This window comes from Asterias amurensis, chromosome 3 (genome assembly GCF_032118995.1).
Source record: "Asterias amurensis chromosome 3, ASM3211899v1".
Taxonomy (NCBI): domain Eukaryota; kingdom Metazoa; phylum Echinodermata; class Asteroidea; order Forcipulatida; family Asteriidae; genus Asterias; species Asterias amurensis.
In genome coordinates, this window is record NC_092650.1 from 28456159 (window position 1) to 28481324 (window position 25166).

At 35.3% G+C, this 25166-nt stretch overlaps 2 protein-coding genes across 5 annotated transcripts in view; one reads left to right on the forward strand and one right to left on the reverse strand.

Moving 5' to 3' along the window:
• LOC139935165 (pre-mRNA-splicing factor ATP-dependent RNA helicase PRP16-like) overlaps positions 1 to 17519 on the forward strand; it is a 28752-nt gene extending 11233 nt beyond the window's left edge. Inside the window, exons 14-25 of one of the 2 annotated variants that reach the window (XM_071929635.1) lie at positions 146 to 244; positions 513 to 687; positions 1153 to 1308; positions 1425 to 1572; positions 2824 to 2986; positions 5948 to 6112; positions 6386 to 6534; positions 8421 to 8610; positions 9077 to 9202; positions 15521 to 15616; positions 16120 to 16241; positions 17232 to 17519. In XM_071929635.1, the coding sequence (XP_071785736.1) occupies positions 146 to 244; positions 513 to 687; positions 1153 to 1308; positions 1425 to 1572; positions 2824 to 2986; positions 5948 to 6112; positions 6386 to 6534; positions 8421 to 8610; positions 9077 to 9202; positions 15521 to 15616; positions 16120 to 16241; positions 17232 to 17316 (1674 nt within the window). In that variant the 3' untranslated portion in view covers positions 17317 to 17519. Of the gene's footprint in view, positions 1 to 145; positions 245 to 512; positions 688 to 1152; positions 1309 to 1424; positions 1573 to 2823; positions 2987 to 5947; positions 6113 to 6385; positions 6535 to 6833; positions 6886 to 8420; positions 8611 to 9076; positions 9203 to 15520; positions 15617 to 16119; positions 16242 to 17231 lie in introns of those variants that run through there. The other variant, XM_071929636.1, reaches the window with a different exon arrangement.
• A 130-nt stretch (positions 17520 to 17649) lies between these two features.
• LOC139935166 (copine-3-like) overlaps positions 17650 to 25166 on the reverse strand; it is a 59348-nt gene continuing 51831 nt past the window's right edge. For all 3 annotated transcript variants that reach the window (XM_071929639.1, XM_071929638.1, XM_071929637.1), the window contains exons 10-15: positions 24280 to 24339; positions 23623 to 23756; positions 23141 to 23247; positions 22745 to 22878; positions 22391 to 22627; positions 17650 to 21908 (exon numbers count right to left, since the gene is read on the reverse strand). In XM_071929639.1, coding sequence (XP_071785740.1) covers positions 21804 to 21908; positions 22391 to 22627; positions 22745 to 22878; positions 23141 to 23247; positions 23623 to 23756; positions 24280 to 24339 — 777 coding nt within the window. In that variant the 3' untranslated portion in view covers positions 17650 to 21803. The remainder of the gene's footprint in view (positions 21909 to 22390; positions 22628 to 22744; positions 22879 to 23140; positions 23248 to 23622; positions 23757 to 24279; positions 24340 to 25166) is intronic.

Consider the following 25166-nt stretch of genomic DNA (forward strand, 5'->3'; position numbering starts at 1 on the left):
AACAGATCTTCCTTTTTGATTTTTTTCCTTAAGGCGATATATCAGGTACACTAGAGGATGGGTAAGTCTTTACACTTCTATTTAAAGTTGTAATTGAATCATTAATGATGGTTTTGATGGACTGTTTGTTTGTTTGTTTGTTTAGGTTGTTAGCAGACGACAGGATATGAAGCTAATAGTCACTTCAGCTACCATGGACTCCGAGAAATTTGCAACATTTTTTGGCAATGTTCCTGTCTTTGAGGTATTACTTGCAGTTGATATTAAAGCTTTATTAAGAAAAATAATATTTGTATATAACTGATGTTTTTTAGTAAGTGTCAGGACTGTGGTTAAAGTGGTTAATGGCCTGACGCTTCAACCCTTGCTTTTTGACCCTGATCTTGAATCAATCTTCTTTATTATCATCCAGTAATCGCCACTACCTCACTCAATTCACTCTTAATATTGATCATTTGGGTTATCTTTCTTGTATTCACTATGATTGATACTTGTCTATTGTTTATTTATAGATTCCCGGTAGAACCTTTCCTGTGGATACTCTATACAGTAAGACAGTGGTAGAGGACTATGTGGATGCCTCAGTCAAACAAGCAATTCAGATTCATCTTCAACCAACTCCGGGAGATATTCTTGTCTTCATGCCTGGTCAAGAAGACATTGAAGTCACGTGTGATGTCATAGCAGGTCAGTGCAATCTACATTATACGATTGTCTCTTTATGTAATCTCTTATTTGCGGTTGATACATATTTGACATTGGCGGGTCCAGTGTAAGATTTGAGCCTTGGCACAAATACAGGAATTAATCTTCAGCACCAGTTTTTCAAATAACTGCCATTATTCACCTATTTAGTACTTTGTTTCTGTATATGATGGGTATGTACGCCTTGTATGTGAACCAGTGTAGAACAAAACCGAATAATTGAAATCATTCTATAAAGGGCATTCACATCATCCTTTGTTAATAGCTGTACATCATACACAAGTCCTTTGATCTTACTGGTCACCAGACACTTAAAGGCAGAAACGCCTAACTGAGTAGCAATTAAGTATATTACATTGTTGTACCTAAGATAACCTTATATTGCCACCCCCCCCCCCCCCCCCCCCAAATAGAAATATTATTCTTAACTCCCTCTTGTTATTCCAGAGAGACTTGATGAACTCGACGATGCACCCCAGCTGGCTATATTACCCATCTACTCTCAACTTCCCTCCGATCTTCAAGCTAAGATATTCCAGAAGGCACCAGATGGTGTTAGAAAGTGTGTAGTTGCAACTAATATTGCTGAAACCTCATTGACAGGTAGGTTTCTTAAACCCAATACCTCATCAGCACATACCCACTCTAAATTGATAATTCATATTTAAATCCAAACTTCTGTTATCATTAATACATTGTTATTTCTTTTTTTGTGACAGTGGATGGAATCATGTTTGTTGTGGATGCTGGATATTGTAAACTCAAAGTGTATAATCCAAGAATTGGTATGGATGCACTACAGGTGTATCCAATTAGTCAAGCTAATGCTAGACAGAGATCAGGTAGAGCAGGAAGGACAGGTCCAGGGTAAGTCGACTTCATTTGTCATGTTACATAAGCACTTTCATAATCAATTTCATAATTCAGGATCCAACTTCAATAGAAATTAAGATTAGTTCCTAAGATAAGTACACTATTGACCACAGTTTAAGTCACCCTTCAAACCTCCCATATCAGCCACATATCATACAAGCTCCAACAGATCTTCAGCCAAGCTCCAAGTCAATATATTCTATGCGGCACAACAAGATTCAAGTATCAATACAAACACACAAGAGGCGAGGCTGGTGTTTATCCATTTAGGAGACCAGTCACAACATATCTACAAGAGTCAAGGATCACTAAGCACACTGCAGACTAGATGCCTGGATAAATAAGCTATCAACAAAACCACTGCTTTTATCAATGACATGTGGTCACCACTACTCAAGCCATTCTTCCAGCAATAGCTCACCATAACACTGATACACTTCAGTTAGGATCATCAGTGTCAAACATTCTCCTGAAACTAGCAGAGTCTACTGTTCAAAACGTCCAGACCAAAACAACGCTTTCATCAATGACATGTGGTCACCACTACTCAAGCCATTCTTCCAGCAATAGCTCACCATAACACTGATACACTTCAGTTAGGATCATCAGTGTCAAACATTCTCCTGAAACTAGCAGAGTCTACTGTTCAAAACGTCCAGACCAAAACAACGCTTTCATCAATGACATGTGGTCACCACTACTCAAGCCATTCTTCCAGCAATAGCTCACCATAACACTGATACACTTCAGTTAGGATCATCAGTGTCAAACATTCTCCTGAAACTAGCAGAGTCTACTGTTCAAAACGTCCAGACCAAAACAACGTCTCATCAATGACATGTGGTCACCACTACTCAAGCCATTCTTCCAGCAATAGCTCACCATAACACTGATACACTTCAGTTAGGATCATCAGTGTCAAACATTATCCTGAAACTAGCAGAGTCTTTTCTTCAACACACCCAGACCACAACAGCTCTTATCAGACATGTCTGAGCCAATACTCCTCCCAAAAAGTTACTTCCTGTTGTCTTATTATGTTATATTTGATTTTGATATGCAGGCAATGTTACAGACTATATACAGAGAGAGCATACAAGAATGAACTACTAACAACTACAGTACACACCAGAGTTTGAATTTGGTGCCCTTAACCGCTCGGCCATGACACTTTGTACCCATAAGCTTACTAGTTATTGTTACTTCCTATTGTCTTATTATGTTATATTTTATTTTGATATGCAGGCAATGTTACAGACTCTATACAGAGAGAGCATACAAGAATGAACTACTAACAACAACAGTACCAGAGATTCAGAGGACCAATCTTGCCAATGTTGTATTACTTCTTAAATCATTAGGAGTTCAAGAGTTGTTGCAGTTCCACTTTATGGATCCACCCCCTCAGGTAATATAAGAAATCTTCAAGAAGTAAAGATGGATTTAAGGGTCTCCTCTCACTCTTTAAAGAAGCAGATATCGTTTCCTCAGTGGAACTGTCTGAAATGATCCTATTCACTTAGGTACATTGGGTAGCTACGATGCTGTGGGCACATTGTGTATAGTTTGTACCTTGTGTAACCTTAGGTACCTTAGTATTCCTTGTGTAACCTTAGGTACCTTAGTATTCTAGGTACCCTGGTATCGTTTGTACCTTGTGTAACCTTAGGTACCTTTGTATTCTAGGTACCCTGATATCGTTTGTACCTTGTGTAACCGTAGGTATCTTAGTATTTTAGGTACCCTGGTATCGTTTGTACCTTGTGTAACCTTAGGTACCTTAGTATTCTAGGTACCCTGGTATCGTTTGTACCTTGTGTAACCGTAGGTACTTTAGTATTCTAGGTACCCTGGTATCGTTTGTACCTTGTGTAACCGTAGATCCCTTAGTATTCTAGGTACCCTGGTATCGTTTGTACCTTGTGTAACCTTAGGTACCTTTGTATTCTAGGTACCCTGGTATCGTTTGTACCTTGTGTAACCTTAGGTACCTTAGTATTCCTTGTGTAACCTTAGGTACCTTAGTATTCTAGGTACCCTGGTATCGTTTGTACCTTGTGTAACCTTAGGTACCTTTGTATTCTAGGTACCCTGATATCGTTTGTACCTTGTGTAACCGTAGGTATCTTAGTATTTTAGGTACCCTGGTATCGTTTGTACCTTGTGTAACCTTAGGTACCTTAGTATTCTAGGTACCCTGGTATCGTTTGTACCTTGTGTAACCGTAGGTACCTTAGTATTCTAGGTACCCTGGTATCGTTTGTACCTTGTGTAACCTTAGGTACCTTTGTATTCTAGGTACCCTGGTATCGTTTGTACCTTGTGTAACCTTAGGTACCTTGATATTCTAGGTACCCTGGTATCGTTTGTACCTTGTGTAACCTTAGGTACCTTGGTATTCTAGGTACCCTGGTATCGTTTGTACCTTGTGTAACCGTAGGTACCTTTGTATTCTAGGTACCATGGTATCTTTTGTACCTTGTGTAACCTTAGGTACCTTAGTATTCTATGTACCCTGGTATCTTTTGTACCTTGTGTAACCGTAGGTACCTTAGTATTCTAGGTAACCTGGTATCGTTTGTACCTTGTGTAACCTTAGGTACCTTGGTATTCTAGGTACCCTGGTATCGTTTGTACCTTGTGTAACCTTAGGTACCTTAGTATTCTAGGTACCCTGGTATCGTTTGTACCTTGTGTAACCGTAGGTACCTTTGTATTCTAGGTACCATGGTATCTTTTGTACCTTGTGTAACCTTAGGTACCTTAGTATTCTATGTACCCTGGTATCTTTTGTACCTTGTGTAACCGTAGGTACCTTAGTATTCTAGGTAACCTGGTATCGTTTGTACCTTGTGTAACTATAGGTACCTTAGTATTCTAGGTACCCTGGTATCGTTTGTACCTTGTGTAACCTTAGGTACCTTTGTATTCTAGGTACTCTGGTATCTTTTGTACATTGTGTAACCTTAGGTACCTTTGTATTCTAGGTACCCTGGTATCGTTTGTACCTTGTGTAACCTTAGGTACCTTTGTATTCTAGGTACCCTGGTATCTTTTGTACCTTGTGTAACTTAGTATTCTAGGTACCCTGGTATCGTTTGTACCTTGTGTAACCTTAGGTACCTTTGTATTCTAGGTACTCTGGTATCTTTTGTACCTTGTGTAACCTTAGGTACATTTGTATTCTAGGTACCCTGGTATCGTTTGTACCTTGTGTAACCTTAGGTACCTTAGTATTCTAGGTACTCTGGTATCTTTTGTACCTTGTGTAACCTTAGGTACATTTGTATTCTAGGTACCCTGGTATCGTTTGTACCTTGTGTAACCGTAGGTACCTTTGTATTCTAGGTACCATGGTATCTTTTGTACCTTGTGTAACCTTAGGTACCTTTGTATTCTAGGTACCCTGGTATCGTTTGTACCTTGTGTAACCGTAGGTATCTTAGTATTCTAGGTACCCTGGTATCGTTTGTACCTTGTGTAACCTTAGGTACCTTTGTATTCTAGGTACCATGGTATCTTTTGTACCTTGTGTAACCGTAGGTATCTTAGTATTCTAGGTACTCTGGTATCTTTTGTACCTTGTGTAACCTTAGGTACATTTGTATTCTAGGTACCCTGGTATCGTTTGTACCTTGTGTAACCGTAGGTACCTTTGTATTCTAGGTACCATGGTATCTTTTGTACCTTGTGTAACCTTAGGTACCTTAGTATTCTAGGTACTCTGGTATCTTTTGTACCTTGTGTAACCTTAGGTACATTTGTATTCTAGGTACCCTGGTATCGTTTGTACCTTGTGTAACCGTAGGTATCTTAGTATTCTAGGTACCCTGGTATCGTTTGTACCTTGTGTAACCTTAGGTACCTTTGTATTCTAGGTACCCTGGTATCGTTTGTACCTTGTGTAACCTTAGGTACCTTAGTATTCTAGGTACCCTGGTATCGTTTGTACCTTGTGTAACTCAGGGTACCTTAATGTTATGGGTATAATTGGTATGTTTTGTTAATAGTGGAATTTTGGGTACCTTGGTATTTTGGATACCAGTGGCATAAGTAGACATTTTCATTTGGGGCAAAGTGGGGCATAGACAGAATTTTAGAGGTCAATAGATGTACATTTTGATTATTTTTACAACCTCAAAGGGGGCAAGGGTTCTAAGGAAGGTGTCGAGGGGGTGGGGCACCTTCTTCCTCCCCCACAGGTTTCAACACTGATGGGCACCTCGTGTAACGTTTTTACCTTGTGTCACCTTGGGTACCTTAGTGCTCTATATATCTTTTTATCAAGATCTGCATGCCACTGATAAGTTCCTATATAGTTTGAATGCATTAAAAGTCACCACTAAGTTACTTTCTATTTTCTGTCTAGGACAACATGTTGAACTCTATGTACCAGTTATGGATCCTTGGAGCATTGGATAACACAGGATCTTTGACGTCCCTTGGGAGGCAGATGGTAGAGTTCCCTCTAGATCCAGCTCTATCCAAAATGTTAATTGTTGCTGTAGATATGGGATGTAGCTCGGAGGTCTTGGTAAGTATTCAATTCTGAACTTAAGGGTTGATACATCTCTAAGTGATGGATACTTTGTGAAAGCAAGATATTTCATGTTGCATACTTAACACAGTGATATTTTGTATTACGTCTCAATTATGGGTTTTTTGTCATTAATTAGAGAAATGGTACAAAGTAACTTGATGAGTATAAGAATTTCAAGTATGTGGACTTAATAAACAGTGTCTTCCCTGGGCGTTTTCTAGTCTGAGTAACACACACTAATGTAGCACTCTACCATTGTTTCCACAGACTATTGTTTCCATGTTGTCCATTCCATCAATCTTCTATCGACCAAAGGGAAGGGAAGAAGAAAGTGACCAAGCAAGAGAGAAATTTGCCGTCCCAGAAAGTGACCATCTGACGTATCTCAATGTGTACCAGCAGTGGAAGAACAACCAGTAAGAAACAGTAGTAGTTTCATTATTAATGTTATATGTGTTCCCAGAAAGTGACCATCTGACGTATCTCAATGTGTACCAGCAATGGAAGAACAACCAGTAAGAAACATTACTAGTTTCATTATTAATGTTATATGTATTCCACAACCAGTAAGAAACATTAGTAGTTTCATTATTAATGTTATATGTGTTCCACAACCAGTAAGAAACATTAGTAGTTTCATTATTAATGTTATATGTATTCCACAACCAGTAAGAAACATTAGTAGTTTCATTATTAATGTTATATGTGTTCCCAGAAAGTGACCATCTGACGTATCTCAATGTGTACCAGCAGTGGAAGAACAACCAGTAAGAAACATTAGTAGTTTCATTATTAATGTTATATGTATCCCACAACCAGTAAGAAACATTAGTAGTTTCATTATTAATGTTATATGTATCCCACAACCAGTAAGAAACATTAGTAGTTTCATTATTAATGTTATATGTATTCCACAACCAGTAAGAAACATTAGTAGTTTCATTATTAATGTTATATGTATTCCACAACCAGTAAGAAACATTACTAGTTTCATTATTAATGTTATATGTATCCCACAACCAGTAAGAAACATTAGTAAATTCATTATTAATGTTATATGTATTCCACAACCAGTAAGAAACATTAGTAGTTTCATTATTAATGTTATATGTGTTCCACAACCAGTAAGAAACATTAGTAGTTTCATTATTAATGTTATATGTGTTCCACAACCAGTAAGAAACATTAGTAGTTTCATTATTAATGTTATATGTATCCCACAACCAGTAAGAAACATTAGTAGTTTCATTATTAATGTTATATGTATTCCACAACCAGTAAGAAACATTAGTAGTTTCATTATTAATGTTATATGTATCCCACAACCAGTAAGAAACATTAGTAGTTTCATTATTAATGTTATATGTATTCCACAACCAGTAAGAAACATTAGTAGTTTCATTATTAATGTTATATGTATTCCACAACCAGTAAGAAACATTACTAGTTTCATTATTAATGTTATATGTATCCCACAACCAGTAAGAAACATTAGTAAATTCATTATTAATGTTATATGTATTCCACAACCAGTAAGAAACATTAGTAGTTTCATTATTAATGTTATATGTGTTCCACAACCAGTAAGAAACATTAGTAGTTTCATTATTAATGTTATATGTGTTCCACAACCAGTAAGAAACATTAGTAGTTTCATTATTAATGTTATATGTATCCCACAACCAGTAAGAAACATTAGTAGTTTCATTATTAATGTTATATGTGTTCCACAACCAGTAAGAAACATTAGTAGTTTCATTATTAATGTTATATGTATCCCACAGCTCCACTAAAGCCTGTCAAGTTGTACACAAATCTCTCTCTCTCTCTCTAGAAGATATATAATGCATTTGCCCGTGGTCTCCTCCTCAAGTTATACCAAGCCTGAACCACTGGCCTCCCACACAAATCCCTTAGCAGAGACATGATTTCTCTGTTTTTAACTGGAAATCCATTTTGTTTTGTTTTCATTTTGTTTTATATTATAATTTATTAATTAGATCAAATTCATAAGAAAATGAAGATAAAACCAAGGAACACTCCAGATTGCAGAGTAGGGCTTTGAAAACCAAAGATAAATGTATGTAAGCATGGTTCGTACCTGCAAGCTTTCATGCTCGTAAGCTTTCACACTTTGCGCTCATAGTTCTTTTTTTTCTTCCCACAGCCTATCACATCCCTAAAGACATTCCAATACAGCCTCCCAATCTACAATTCATGAAGTCTAATTAGACCCACTTTTAACATTCAACCGGCTTACAATATGAAGTTTTCTTTCTCTATCTTTTTTCTCTCTATCTAGTTATTCCTCATCATGGGGAAATGAACATTTCATTCATGTTAAAGCCATGCGTAAAGTTAGAGAAGTTCGCCAACAGTTAAAGGATATCATGGACCAGCAAGGACTGAAGCTTATTTCATCTGGCACTGGTTGGGATATTATACGAAAGTGCATCTGCTCGGCATTCTTTCACCAGGGGGCAAAATTAAAGGTACATAGGCAGGGTATTGAATTTCCAGTCGGTTATAAACAAGGGTATTGCAGGGGTATATTTTAAGCAATGCTGTTTTACTAGGGGAAAAACAACCTAATTTGGCAAAAAATAACTATTTTAAATTTTAACAAAAAACCAAGTTGAGAATGACTCTGCGAGGGTCGAAACTAGTTTTTGCATAAAACCAATCCCTAACATCATCGATGTTTGATTTGTATTGCATACCATAGGGTATAGGAGAATATGTGATCATCCGTACTGGAGTGACTTTGAGAAAGACTCTGCTAGGGTCAAAACGTCAGGCCGTTAACATTTTTTTGCATAAAACAATGATCATCCATACTGGTAAGCCTTCCATACAGACTCTGCTAGGGTCGAAACATCAGTCCATTAACTATTGTTTGCAATAGAACCCAACCCCTCACTTTAACTTTGATTGTTTGATTTGTACTATATGCTTTAGGGCATAGGGGAATATGTGAACATCCGTACTGGTATGCCATGTCATCTACATCCGACTAGTGCCCTCTTTGGTATGGGTTTTACACCGGAGTACATTATCTATCATGAGCTGATTATGACATCAAAGGTAAAGCACTTATTCTTGAACAGCTACTTGAGCAGAATGTTTTTCACAGAAATGCTATTTTAATTTGTGTATAATGCAATTGTTCACCATTTAAATGTAATTTTGATATGTGTAAACTTCTGAATTCTTCCTAATTATCGATTTAAAAATCAGGCCCCAACCTCAAACTTTGAAAAACTAATAACACTTCCGTTGACGGCGCGCGTCAAAATAACAATGCTTTGACCTCATGTCTTGGAGTGATTACGTAACAGAGCTTTTCACGAATCTTTCACAAAAGCGCTGATTAAAGGTTTTCAAAATGATTGTGGGGTTTTTTCATTTTAAATGAAATTCAGCAAAGTTCACAACTTGACATTTTCGTTCAAGCAGGTCTTTAATCTCATTCAAGACTATCAGTAGATGGAAATAAAACAATTCACTTTGACTGAATGTGCAAAAATTACAAAATTAGCATCACAGTAATTAACAACTTTTTTTTTGCTGTTTATGTAGAGAAAATGGAGAGATATTGTAGTGTAGTTTAGTGGCGGCCATGTGTATGGGGTGCCGTTTATGACTTTACTACGAAACCAATATATATAGAATGGAACCAATATGTATAGAATGAAACCAATATATATAGAACGAAATAAATATATGCAGGACGAAATAAAAATATATAGAACGAAATATGAAATATATAGAACGAAATAAAATATATATAGAATGAAATAAAAATATATAGAATGAAATAAAATATATATAGAATGAAATAAAAATATATAGAACGAAATCAAAATTATATAGAACGAAAATAAATATATAGAACGAAAAATATATAGAACGAAAATAAATATACATAGAACGTAACCAAAATATATAGAACAAAATGAAATATATATAGAATGAAATATATATCTATATAACGAAATAATATTTGATATATAACGAAATAATAATATAAAAATAATAAAGAACAAAACAGAAATATATGGGACGAAACATAAATATATAGATCAAATCAGAAATAACAAAAATATATAGAACGAAGCGCCCCCTTCGACGAATAAGGGCCAGGGGTTGTACAACATTAGCATAATAGCACGAACATTAGCATAGTAGCACGGCACGAACATTAGCATAGTAGCATGAACATAAGCATAAATAGCAGGAAGCGCCGCCCGCGCGACGGACCAGTATTTTAGACTTGAAATCAAATCGTTAGATAACAGAGTCGTCGTGCACGTTGAATTAACTATCGCTGTTGTAAGGATGGCTACACGACTGAACACGTTAACTAATAAATGTCAATGACCTTTGGATAATCACACAGCCACAGATAATTTTTCCCAATGTTGGGGAACAAACTGCAATGGTGAATCCAACTTTCAGAGTATTAACACTAGGGGAACTCACTTCAGCCAGCAAAATTCAAGATCAATAACTATGAATACATGTACTAAACCATGACAACAAATAAACCAAGAACACGGTGCCAATGTTTCTTTTTAAAGCCATTGGACCCTTTCGGTACAGAAAAAAAAAAAAAAGTTCACAGATTTACAAATAATTTACAGGGTTTACAGAAGGTAATGGTGAAAGACTTCTCTTGAAATATTAGTCCATGAAATGCTTTACTTTTTGAGAAAACGGTAAAACATTATAAATTCTCGTTAACGAGAATTACGGAGTTGTTATAAACACATGTCATGACACGGCGAAACGTGCGAAAACAGGAGTGGGTTTTCCCGTTATTTTCTCCCGACTCCGATGTCCGATTAAGCCTAAATTTCCACAGGATTGTTATTTTATATATAAGTTGTGATACACGAAGTGTGGGACTTGGACAATACTGTTTATCGAAAGTGTATAATGGCTTTAACAGATTACAAATCAAAAGCCATAATACCTTGAGAAGCAGGCATTGCTGATATTATGAAGTAAATTACGCCGGGGTTGACAATTTTTTATGCAATGTTCATTGATAGTATTAATAACAAAAGTGGTGCAAGAAGAACTTCTCTGAGACTCTTAAAAAAAAAAAAAAAGTATTTTCTTCAACTACCACACCAAAACTTCAACGACTTGTTTATCAGCATAACAACAAATAATAGCACTAATAGTACAAAAGGTTATTATTAAAGGATTTAAGATGGTAACTTGAATTAAACAAAGGAAGGAGAATCGATTATGCTGACGGTAAGGGTGGCTAGAGGGGGATGAATTTTGTAGTGTGTCAGGCGAGGATGATTGGAATGTGTTGCAAAACAAGGTAGTGCACGTTATTATGAAAAATTAAAGTATGGGTCATCAAGACTAGAGCTTGAATATCAAAAAGTACTAAAAATTGAAATGTATGGACTTGTGGCTGGTGCCAAATACCAAAAAATTTTGCTAGTAAAGAAATTTTTTAAGCAGTATTTTCTGCTCAACAGATGAAACTGGTGGGCCCTGGTATGTGAACGATATTTTTAAAGCATCTTGGGGAAGGGAAGGGAATCTTGAGGGATTCGAAAGCGTCAATGAGAGAACGTAAGTGTATCTTGAAACGTAAGCATAGCTGCGTATCTTGAAATGTAAGCGTAGCTGCGTATCTTGAAACGTAAGCGCAGCTTAGATTGAAAGCACACCTTTTGATAAAAATTAAGCATAACATGAAGAAACGTAAGTGATCTTGGAACGTAGAGTAGCTTCGTATCTTGGAGCGTAAGCGTAGCTTGACTCGGGTTAAAAGTGTTCCCTTGATTGAAAGGGTAACTGGACGAAACGTAAGCATATATTGGAACGTAAGCGTTGTTGCGTATTTTGGAACGTAAGCGTAACTTGACTCGTGATTGAAGTGTACCTAATAATGGAATTATAGCGTAACTGGAAGGGAAGTAAGCGTATCTTGGAATGTCAGCGTGGCTTGGAACGTAACCATATCTTTTGGAACAACTCATGGGAAACTGCAACATTTAATTGCTTAGTCGAGTCGCAACTACGCTATTCATTCCACTCTCGGTCGTGCTGCTACGACTACGTACCGTAGTTACGACTACGTACTGTAGTCGGATCGAATTGCTGCTTGGTTAAACACTTTTGTCGCTAACGACTATTCACAAATTTCAAAACACAATCTTTCAATCCTTTCAGCATGAGTTTTACTTTATTGTGCTTCGACAAACAATATGTCGCGATGCATCTTGGGCAATGGGAGTTAAAGATTCGCGACTAGTGGAAGTCGCAGCTATTGTGGAATGACTAGTTGAGTAATAAATTCCATTATAGGTAACCACTTGCTTGTTCTGTATTCTGGCTGGCTGAAACATGATCACGTACTAGCTCTAGTGATCGCGTAGTGTTTGGCTACAGCGCCCTCTCTTGACTTGAACCATGAAAAGCAACTACAAAACCGAACAAAAGTTGTTAACATGAATGCTATTTAAACAAGTTTACAGGCCCAATGTTTTTGTTTATCAATTAAATGTAATTTTAATACTTTGACACTTTTTTTCGTAATTAATGATTACAAAATAGGCCCGCACCTCAATGTTTTAAAAAACTTACCACACGTCTGCCGCTGACGGCGTGCGTCAAAATTAATTTCCATAAAAAAGCTGAACATTATTAAAATGCTTTCAATTAATATTATTGGTTGAAAGCATTTTAAGATTTCACCTTTTTTTGTTACCGTTTTCGTTAAAACTGGTCTTTCATTATATTCTACTTCCTGCCAGCGTTCCAGTATAGGACGGCGTAGCGTATAGCACTTGCGTGTATTGGATAAAAATATTGATAGATAATGCCGTAAATTTAGGCTTTATTATGCCGTACATACTGGTAAAGTATTTAATTCTTCAGTCACGGTATATAATGCTAACAAACATTAACGTATTTCGTTTTAAAAAACGACAAAAAATCACCGCGGTTGAAATAGTAAATCGTCGGGGCGAAATAGCCGTGAATTTGTTAGGGCAATGTCATAAAAACGCTCCCATAATCTGCAATTATTTTTTGTAATAAATTTTTCTTTCAGCTGCACTTGGAACTGAATCGTCATAAACCAGCCTGAATTTAAGTTGCAGTTTGTTCCTCCAAATTGGGAAGCTACTATGGCTATCTGATGATCTAAGTTCATTGAACATTTTGAGTTAACATGTCCAGTCGTGTAGCCACCCTTATAACAGCGATCGATAATTAAACGTTTATCATCAGCAGTAAGGAAGTGTGCACGACGACTCTGTTGTCTAACGACTTGATTTCAAGTCTAGCATACTGGTCCGTCGCGCGGGCGGCGCTTCCTGCTATTATGCTAATGTACGTGCTACTATGCTAATATAGCGCGAAACAGAAATATATATAGAATAAAACAAAAATATATAGAACGAAGAGGCCGCACTGTGCGGCCTGGCCATTATTCGTCGAAGGGGGCGCTTCGTTCTATATATATTTTTTTCATTCTATATATCTGTTTCACACTATATATGTTTCGTTCCATATATTTCTGTTTTGTTCTATATATTTTTTATTTTGTTATATGTATTTTTATTTCGTTCTATTATTTCGTCGAAGGGGGCGCTTCGTTCGATATTTTTTTTTCATTCTATATATCTGTTTCGCGCTATATATGTTTCGTTCCATATATTTCTGTTTTGTTCTATATATTTTTGATTTCGTTATATGTATTTTTATTTCGTTCTATTATTTCGTCAAAGGGGGCGCTTCGTTCTATATTTTTGTTTTCATTTTATATATCTGTTTCACGCTAAATATGTTTCGTTCCATATATTTCTGTTTTGTTCTATATATTTTTTATTTCGTTATATGTATTTTTATTTCGTTCTATTATATGGATATTTTCGTTCTTTATATATTACTTTATGGATTTTAATTTTTTTGTTTTTGTGGTTAAAATTTGTGTTGTTGTAAAGCGCCTGGGAGCATTTTTAATGGATTTGGCGCTATATTAGTGTTTATTATTATTATTATTATTATTTTTTATTTTGTCCTATATATATTTATTTCATTCTATATATTTTTTCGTTCTCTATATTTTTATTTCATACTATAAATATTTTATTTCATTATATTTATTTTTATTTCGTTCTATATATTTGTTTTTTGTTCTATATATATTTATTTTTGTTCTATGTATTTTTTATTTCGTCCTATATATATTTATTTCGTTCTATATTTATTGGTTTCATTCTATATTATATTGGTGTCGTAATAAAGTCATAAACGGCGCCCCATACATGTGCATAAAACTTAATCAGAACACTGAACCAAGATATTGCTGGCTTTAACTTCTAGCCAATATGCCAATTAAATCAACTATCACAATAAACTACAAAAATACCTAAATTATAGGTGGATAACTAGGGCCTGATGAATTAAATAATAATGGTAGCCGAAACTCAAATATACAGAGGTTAACCTAATTGTAGAGTCCCTATAAATGTGGCTGATACAGTTTAGAATTAAGGTAAAATAACTGGGTATTACTTGAAAAGAACTCTCTAAAGAATTTAAAGTAACTTACTCTGATTTGGTGTCAGCAAAATTGCAGCTATCATCACCCCAATGTACTAAGCCTTCAACTCTCCACACACATGATATTGCCTTGCCACACCCTACTAGCCAACTCATACTAGCATATAGCTTTCTCTGTATACAACTGTGCAACTATCCATGGTACAACTAAGAACTCAAGAAATGTTATTGAGCAGAGAGACTTTGTTAATGAATAGGCCATGCTACAAGTGAATGATGTAACTAAACAAAGGCAGCTAGACTCAATGGGAAGCTGAACCCCAGTCCAATCTCCCACATGGGAGGCTGAACCCTAGCCAACTCATACTAGCATAGAGCTTTCTCTGTATACAACTGTGCAATTATCCATGGAATGTTGAGCAGAGAGACTTTGTTAATGACTGGACCATGCTACAAGTGAATGATGTAACTAAATAAAAGAACCAACAAGAATGAATTCTACAGTTGATGATTCAATGGGTATGTGATTTAAAAGAATCCCAGTTCAAAATGAAAATATGCGTCCATCTCAACAAATCATTGACCTGGACTAGTCCATATCACTCTCAGGGGAAGCTGAACCCTGGACCAGTCCACGCCTCCCACAGGTAGGCTGAACCCTGGACTGGTCAATATCACTCTCAGGGGAAGCTGAACCCTCGACCAGTCCACAATCGAAGGAGGTATTTTTTTTACTCCTAACAGTGTGTATATCATGTAACCTTTCTTTTATAATCTTAGTTTTGAACAACTCATTTCACAAAGTTGAAATAAGTGCCATAGATTGTAATGTTGTTTTGTTTGTGTTGTGGTCTATTGCAGGAATACATGCAGTGTGTAACAGCAGTAGATGGAGAATGGCTTGCTGAGTTAGGTCCTATGTTTTACAGTGTTAAGGAAGCTGGAAAGTCAAGACAGGTAAGACAGCTTTTGCTTCTAAGATAAACCACAATTAATGAACTGCTCATTGACCATCCAATTGTAAAGTCTGTTATGTCAAGCATACATACTTCATCATAAGGCAAAGCCAGCATTGATTGCATTCTATTTATAGAATCACGCCTGTCAAAGTTTCTGCTCATTTAATCCCCACACATTGGAGTAAATTAGAATCCATCATGGAGTATATTTCACTCAGCTCATTATCCAACACTGCTTGTTTATAATGTGATATATATATATTTTTATATTACACGAACTGAATTATTTTATAAGCTTGGATAACAAACTGAATTAGTTTATAAGCTTGGATAAACACTGGTGATTGTGGTGTCTACTTATTTACAGTGTGTAGGAATTACTGAGGCTGCATAATGATAATCATCAGTTTTGTAAACTGTTAAAGAATGTTGTTATAAAGGAAACACACATTGTTCCTTGAGAATGTCATTTAGTTATGATCTTTGATTACTTTCTACCAGGCAAATCGTCAAGTTGCCAAGGCAAGTATGACTGCCATGGAAGAAGAGATGCAGTCAGCGACGGAAGAATTGAAAGCCAGACGAGAATATGAGGAGGAACGAAGACAGAGTTCAGTTAAAAGGTTAGGATCAAACTGAAGGTTAAATAAAACACCAAGACATCTTAAACCATTGCAGGTCCTCAGTAGACTCTGTAAGTTGACCTTAAGAGTACAAGTGTTTGCAAAAACTTTCACTTTCTGGTACATGTCATAGCAGCTACACTTGTAGTGTTCCAGTGCTTAATGAAAAGAACTGTTTCAATTAACCCCAGCAATTGAATATGGTTTTAATAATCCACTTATGGTTAAGTGTCTTGTTCATGAAAATGTTATTTACACTGAGCATCATGACTTGGATTCAAGTTAGTATTTCTATGAATTGGTTATTAAAATGTTGTTATTGTGCAAAAGTTGCCTACATATAACTGTTGGTAAATACTGGGATGTGGCTCATAGAACGCAGTAGAGTCCCTAGCGCTGTAGTGCAGTCCCTGTTATTTAAGTCCTCTAGCACTGTAAGGGACTGTATAGAAGAATCCTTGGTGATTATTTAGTTTATTTAGTTAGTATTGCCAATGGCTATGGGTGTAGCATTGAAGACACAATCTAATTAAAAACAGAAAACTGTATTCCCATGTTGCAAGCACAGAAAATGTGCAAAAAACAGGATGTTGCTTTTTGATGGTTGTATCGACTTGCGTCAATAATAAAAACATAACCTGAAGGTATTTTGAACCTTTCAAACATTGGTCATAAAGTAAGTCTTGTACTCTAAGTAGTTTGTTATCAAATAAAGATTCCTCAATATACCATTTAAGGAAACAATGAAGCCTTCAAAAAATACTCTGTTAGGGTTGAAACGCCAGACCATTAACTTTGTTGTGCATTTATACCATAGGCCCTTTTGGTTGATAAGCAGTTTCTACCAGCAAAGTCCGAACAACTGAATTTCATGCCCGAGTGTTGTTTGGAGTAATGTGAAGCCTAACTATAAAGCGTGCCTTCAGTACTTTGTAATCAATCATCATTCTATTATAATGCCATCTTTTTGATTATTTTGTTTTCATGTAGGTTACAAGTCTCCACACCAGGACGACTGGAAGGAAAAACACCAAGCTCTGTAAGGAGAAAAACGCCATCATCTTTTGGTCTTTAAATGTCAGTCTTCAATACCTGGCACCAGTTATCATGACCTTTGAACTTTGACCCTTATGCTTTGATTGTCATTGAACAGTGAACTGTAGGCTTTCCTTTAACCATGAACTGTTGTTGTTCAGTGCATTATTTACATTAATGCATCAAATGAGGACATTAACTGAATTTTGCAACCTAGCAACAAGATACTTCATTACTGCAGTATTTTTAAGGGTTACTTAGAATTGAAGCATTTTTATAGCTTTTGTAAATAGAGCCACTGAATGATCAAGACTGTTACATTTTATGGGAAAACAAGAAGAAACTCAAAAATAAGGAAGTAGAGTAAACCTGATCCTCTAAATAACAGTTTGTATTTAATACGATATGAAGATGAAATTACAACATTCTCTATATCTACTCAATCTAAGAACTTCTATGTGATCAGTTAACTCAGTCAGTACTGTACAACATCACAAATTACTGCTTATCTTTAGTCTTCAGTTAATACAGATGTTATTACTGTGTGGATCCCTTGCACTTTGAGATTGATCTTAACTGTCAATCAATCTTTATTGCTAATCGAAGAGTTGTATGTCACAATACAAGTGTCAATTCATATTAAGATGGATCATAGTGCTATGTGAGATGATCAAGGTAATGATGTGAGGTAAACCAAGCGTATCATGTGCATCAGTTTGAATTGGAGCAGTAAATGTACCAAAGGATCATAACATCAAGCTCTTCATTCAAGAGTAGACCATTTCTTCATGCAGGTTCAGTTAATTAACCAGGAACCAATTTCATTGACTTGTTTATATAGGGGTGATATCTTTGTACTTTGTATCCAGTTAAACCCAATTATAAACCCTTTTATCGCATGACAGAGGAATATGGAAGAAACTGTCAACATATAAATCAGGTTAGTAAGTTGGTGCACCAGTTAAACCCAAGTTTCATTTTATCACATGACAGAGAGAAATAAACCAAGCTGTCAGCATTTACATTCCATGTTGTTGATCATGATTTCATTTCTACTTCCTGTACGAGTCAGATATCTGCAAGGTTCTACTTGTCATCCTATTATTCAAATAATCCACTGTTTTTAAAGACACTGGACCCTATTGGTAATTGTCAAAGACCAGTCTTCTCAACATATGCATAAAATAACAAACCCGTGAAAATTTGACCTCAATTGGTCATCGAAGTTGTGAGATAACAATAAGAGAAAAAACACCCTTGTCACACGAAGTTGTGTGCTTTTAGATGCTTGATTTCGAGACCTAAATCTGAGACCAAAATCTGAGGTCTCGAAATCAAATTCGTGGAAAATTAAAACTATGTTACTAACCTCTCCCCATCACTCGTCACCAAGTAAGGTTTTATGCTAATAATTATTTGAGTAATTACCAATAGTGTCCACTTTTTTTAAGGCAATGAAACTGGTTCCTCTAGATTGACCACCATTATTTACTACTACATTACAAAGTACTATAGCCTTTGGGCATGATATTTACAATGCTTGTTAGGAGTTAACACAATCAATCTAGTGTATGTAATGTACATTGTATTTATATTTAAGTGAGTTGGCCTTATTACTGGCAAGCTTTATTGACATTTCGATTCAAACAACATCGCAACACAAAGAGTTTACAAAGGAGAGCCACATTATAGGAAGAGGTTAATATCCTACATGTATGTAACCTACATTACATGCTTAGGTCTTCAATACAGCAAATTGGTTCCTTAGTTAAAATCAAGGTTGCCTTGGAAAAAGAAAGCTTAAAGAAGTTTACATTTTTTTCTGTGACTCTCTGTACACATATGTTACACATACATTTGTATGTGAAATAGCTAATGCTTTTGTTATTTTTATATTGTATTTTGTGACTGCTCTTTTTGAAACACGTCAGTTGGTTGGACACTATTCATTAAACCTTTTTATAACACCCTAAATATATATTCTGCCTTTTTATTGGTTTAGAGTGTGTCACATGATATGTCATAGTTTTACTAGAAACGGCGGCCGTGTGATAGTGGATCCTTTGCCGTGTGATAGTCCGACGACTATCACACGGAGGCAGTACCTCGATGTCTTTTTTAACCACCTCGAACCCAATCAGTTGTGCATCTGTGTATATGCAATGCGCGTACGAACGTTACGTGTACGAGGTTGATAAATAGTCTGTTAGGGTGTTATAAAACAAATATTGACTGCTTTGACTCGTGCTATGATTAAAACTCTGAATCCCTTGGTGATCCCCGGACCATTCCATTTTCCCTCAGGCACGCCTCAGGAAATGTAGAATGCTCCGGGGATCACCTCGGGAGACGTAGTTTTCACTGTAGCACTTGAAGCAGTCAGTATTTGTATACTTTTCTATTACTGGAAGCAGTGCATAAGAAATACATAGAATCTCCATAAAAAAACAAAATGTGTAAATTACAATGGTGCACTTTGCTATTAGTAGGAATGGATTCAATCTTCAATTTGGGTGTACATATTTGGTTCTTATTGCTGTATACAATGCACAAAATAAAAACAGAGTTCAAGTGTAAATAAACGCAAGACTACTAAAAGTGAACCATCTAAGTAAACAGTAAATGTATGAGGAAAGGTGCTTTTCTTTTGAAAAAAATGTGTAGAACCTTTCAACAATAATAAAATTGCAGCAAAACAATCAGCATAGAAAAGAAAAAAATAAATACCAAGTAAATTTTGAAACACTTAAAAACCAATTGTTTGTGTATTTCTCTAAAGTCAATATCCATCTTAGTTATGATATACCTGATTGTTAAGTTGCCCTGCTGACCACAAAATATTAATGTTGGTAAAAAGTGTAATACTTGAGTCTGGGACTGGTTCATGATTGTTTGTATTACGGCCATTCATAACTTCTTTTAACTGGAAGATTTACAACATCAATCAAGCTCCCATTTCTTATTATGAAAAAATAAGTGCCTTGCTTGATAACATACATTGTAAGGGATGAAAGTGTAAATAAAGTGACAAACTCAAATGCAACTTTGGCTTTTTACTGATAAGCAGTACAAAATAAGCCACAATAAGAAGAAACAAAACTTAGTGGCTTTAGGAGGTCATTTCACCAAGAGAAATGTGTTGTTTTAAAATGGTAAAATTATTTGTAGATGCAAATGAAAACAGATTTTGTGTCAAGAATAAATGGTTTTTTTTATCATAACTGATAATTGAAAATGGGATAAAATTTAAAAGATTTGACAAAAAACAAAAGACCTTTATTAAAAAAATAAAATATTATATAAGTGATATTCAATTATGATAAATAATTGTGATAAAATTATGTATGCATGATTTATCCGAGTTGGTTAGAATTTAAACAATCATATGAATTGAACTAAGTTTACCTCCTCCAATTGCTTCATTTTACAAATCAAAACTAAAGCAGTGATATTAAATTTTGCTCTTTTATCGTCATGGTGTTTTATCAAAACTCTTGTTTGTTGTTCTAACAATTTGTTGTTCGTACAATACTTTAGAAAAAGAAGAACAGCATTCAACATTGCTTCATCTTACACATGGGAAGAATGTTTTCAGAATGTTAAACAAGATTGATATGAAATTGTTCTGACTTTGACTTGCCTTTTTGGCCCTCTCAGCTCTCCTTTTAAGATACCAGACCAAAATGTTCAACCAATTTGACTTGAAAATTTACATTTAAATTAGAAATAGTTAGTTGAATAGAATCAAGAAAGCTATAAGCTTTTGTTTAGTTTATTATATGAATTTTTTTCCAATTAATGAAAAGGTGATGATTTATAAAATAAAATTGAATTATTGTCGGAATCTCAACATTAAATCACCTCCAAATTATGAAGTGACTTATTAAGTGACACCAGGACATGATTGTGACTCTCTGCTCTCTGTCATAACTGGTACATACATTAGCATTCCTATAAGGGGGAGGGGGGTTATGCCAAAGTCCTTTACAGACTGAAGTCTTTCAATTGAAATGAGTGATTGAATAGAAAGTTTGTTACTATCCAATGATAGTTTGTAGCATGCCTATAAGGGGGAGGGGGGGGGGGGGAGGGGGGCTATGCCACAGTCCTTTACAGAAGTCTTTCAATGACGGATTGAACACTTGTTTTTTAAATCCAATGATAGGTCCTGTTTGTTTTAAATGCCCACAAATGATGGAAATTGACACAATTCAGAATAATCTATACACCTTTTTGTTAGTAAGAGACTAAATCTATTGGTACAATAATCTATTTAGTAAGACAAATATTACTAGTAATTATGCACTTTGCATAAAGATTTGAAATCAAAACATTTCCAGGAAATAAATGGGTTTTATTTCCTTTGTTGCATCAATTTATTGTTGCTGTCATAAAGATAGCATTCAACAAAAGTCAGTACTTTGACACATGTCTTGATAATGTATTGTACTAAAATCTGTCAAAATACATATCTAATATTGCTAAACAAAGAGAAGACTGCAGAAGGTGACTCTAGAGGGCGCTTTACTAACGAGTTATTTGAGGAGGATGCAGATCTTTCATCTCAAAGTACTGTGTTACTTGCTTAGGAACCTCTGCTAGAACACACTTGGTCAGTTTGGCTGGTGACGCCTACAACAATAAAATACAAATATTTCATACATTTATATTCAATGATGCTTGCATGATTTCTATATTCCTAAATAAGAACATTGGAGTCAACATTTTATTATTCTTTCTTTTCATTAATAACATCAAAAATATGTAAAACACATGTTTGCATTCCAAAATGAAAGGAATTACCAATAAAGAATAGATACACCTAAGTACTAATAAATATATTCATACACATAATCACTATTGAACTACAACAAATGCATGATACTGAACAATGGGTTGTACGTGCCCACATACAAATCGCTTAAGAATCACAATGCATCGGCTGAATAAGAAAGGCATCTTAAATACAAGAAATAAGACAGTCACCCAAATGGTTGAAAACAAATGTTTTGTTCAAGGTTTATACAAGTTTGGTTTATCTCAAGCAACACAGTTGAGGTTGAGTTATTTTCTGTGCAATAAGATAGTACTAAAGTACATTTAGTCCAGCTTACCTGTTTGAAATCTCTGTAAGGAACAAATTGGACAATATCTCGACAAGCTGGTTCCCCACTTGGTGACCTAAGTACCCCATCATCCCCATCCAACATCCGCATATCAGAAAAGTCTGCATTCCCAACTCCTACAATGATGATGGACATCGGAAGGTTGGATGCATGGACAATTGCATCTCTTGTTTCATACATGTCTGTGATGACACCATCCGTTAATAGTAGGAGAATGAAATATTGCTGTAAGGATAACAATTAAAGATCGTTAAAGAAACTCAGTATGGTGTAGTACTTTCCAATGACAAGCAAGTATTGTAATGAGGCTCTGTGGTGATTAAGGTTTATTGTGTTACTTACCGAGGCTTTGTTATCTTGGTTTGCTGCCTTTGCAAACTTGGCAACATGGGTGATAATAGGTGCTACATTCGTTGGTCCCCAAAGGGTGATCTGTCTAAGACAACTCTGGTAGGAAGCTACTATTCCTCCAACACCTTCAACAAAATCATTCAGAAATATTTAGGACTATCTATGATATGATGAGTTTCACAAGTTATGTAGTCTTTCTGATATAAATCAATGGTAGTTGTCATCACCCTGAGTGGTCTTTGTAGTAAAGCACTTTTCAAAAAAACAAAGGGAGGGAAAAAGAAAGTGTGACTAGTTTTGCAGTACCGAGACCATTCAATAACTTATGTATTACTAAATAGCTAGGTTTTTCCTGACAGTTGTAAAATCAAGCCTTTAAAGACATACCTGCACAGTAAGGGTTAGATGCGTCAAAGTTGATAGCAAACTCATGAGAAACTTGTTGATTAGGTGGAATCTTGGCTCCAAATCCCAAGGCAGGAAACATTTTATCACTAGAAAATTACAAGCCAAAATCTCCAATTGACACAACCTCAATTATTTGCAATATTTCCCTTCACAAGTGACTATGTAATTTGATATGTTTACATTCTACATTCTAGGTCCTTATTAGTCACATAATAATCTTGAAAGACAGTTGAATTTGAAGTGCTTGCGTCGTTAAGAATAAAAACCTTTCAACTCTTTGCTTACTTGTATTTCTTGTTTTCTTAAATAATGTGAGCATCTAGAGAGTGCATACGTATGATGGAAGGTTCAAAGGGAATACATTTATTTTATAATGGAGTGATAGGTTATTAGCAGGGACTTTGATGCCATGTGAACCCCATATATGTTACCTTTCATAATCTATCCCCTATAAATGTTACCTATCATAATCTTGAATGACACCACCTACTGCTACTATTGCCTTTGTATATTCATTTGGTGCTGTTGGGTTGATATGATGAAGAGATGAAGCTTCAGTTGGATCACCATTGGACCCAGTAAAGTCAATTCCAACCTAAACAGGTAAAAAACACACAAATTAGTCCTCAATATTGTTTAGCCTTATTTGAAATAATGTATAACTCCCCTCTGAAGTGAAAAATGTCTAAACAAGCACAAATAACCATAGGTTGGAGAAAAACAGAAAAAGAGTAACACTAGATTTGGAATGAAGAGCCATAGTAACAGAAAAACACTGAGATTACACACACAAAATGTCAATGTTATGAATTGAAAGTAAGTTTTAGATTGAAATGTCTTTTTATAGTCGTTAGCAAAGTGTTTACAAACTTTTAAGACTATTCTGATTAGATTGAGAGGCAAATCAAAAACATTTAATAAGGGGAAATCACAAATTGGCCATTTCTGTTTATCACTTTAAAGAGACTATAATAATGCCAACTAAACCTAGACGAGCTTATTGCAAGACCCTTAGGCTATGACAGTTTTCCCCATCACACTGTGTTCACAGTGGCAAGATAATTGCAACATGATTAATGTTTAAGAAAAGACACCGACAGAAAAACGTGTTTGCTCACCGTGAAGTTGATTTGGCAACCACCGAATATATAATCAAGGAACGTGTACTGTCTCTTAACCTGCCAACAAAAGGACATACAATCAAAATATCATAAACCAGCAAATAAAGGAAAGCTTTGCGGGTAAAAAATCTTACTACTAATTCAACATAAGTAAACCAGTTCAGGAAAGTATTGCAAAAAATGGCAAGTGAACATCAATGAACAATTTAAAATGAATAAAACAAAACGAATTTAAAAAAAGGAAAGGAAATGAGAAAGTCATTTTCCTTAAAGGGTCTGTGTGATCATGATCAACACAGCCCCTTTAATTTAAAATTAAAAGTGAACATTTGTATATGCAATTGTTCAGTAGTACAATAAGAAATCCTATATTACTCCAACTACACATTTGCAATTTGTATATGCACTTGTTCAGTAGTACAATAAGAAAACCTATATTACTCCAACTACACATTTGCAATTTGTATATGCACTTGTTCAGTAGTACAATAAGAAATCCTATATTACTCCAACTACACATTTGCAATTTGTATATGCACTTGTTCAGTTGTACGATAAGAAAACCTATATTACTCCAACTACACATTTGCAATTTGTATATGCACTTGTTCAGTAGTACAATAAGAAAACCTATATTACTCCAACTACACATTTGCAATTTGTATATGCACTTGTTCAGTAGTACAATAAGAAATCCTATATTACTCCAACTACACATTTGCAATTTGTATATGCACTTGTTCAGTAGTACAATAAGAAAACCTATATTACTCCAACTACACATTTGCAACTTGTATATATGCACTTGTTCAGTAGTACAATAAGAAATCCTATATTACTCCAACTACACATTTGCAATTTGTATATGCACTTGTTCAGTAGTA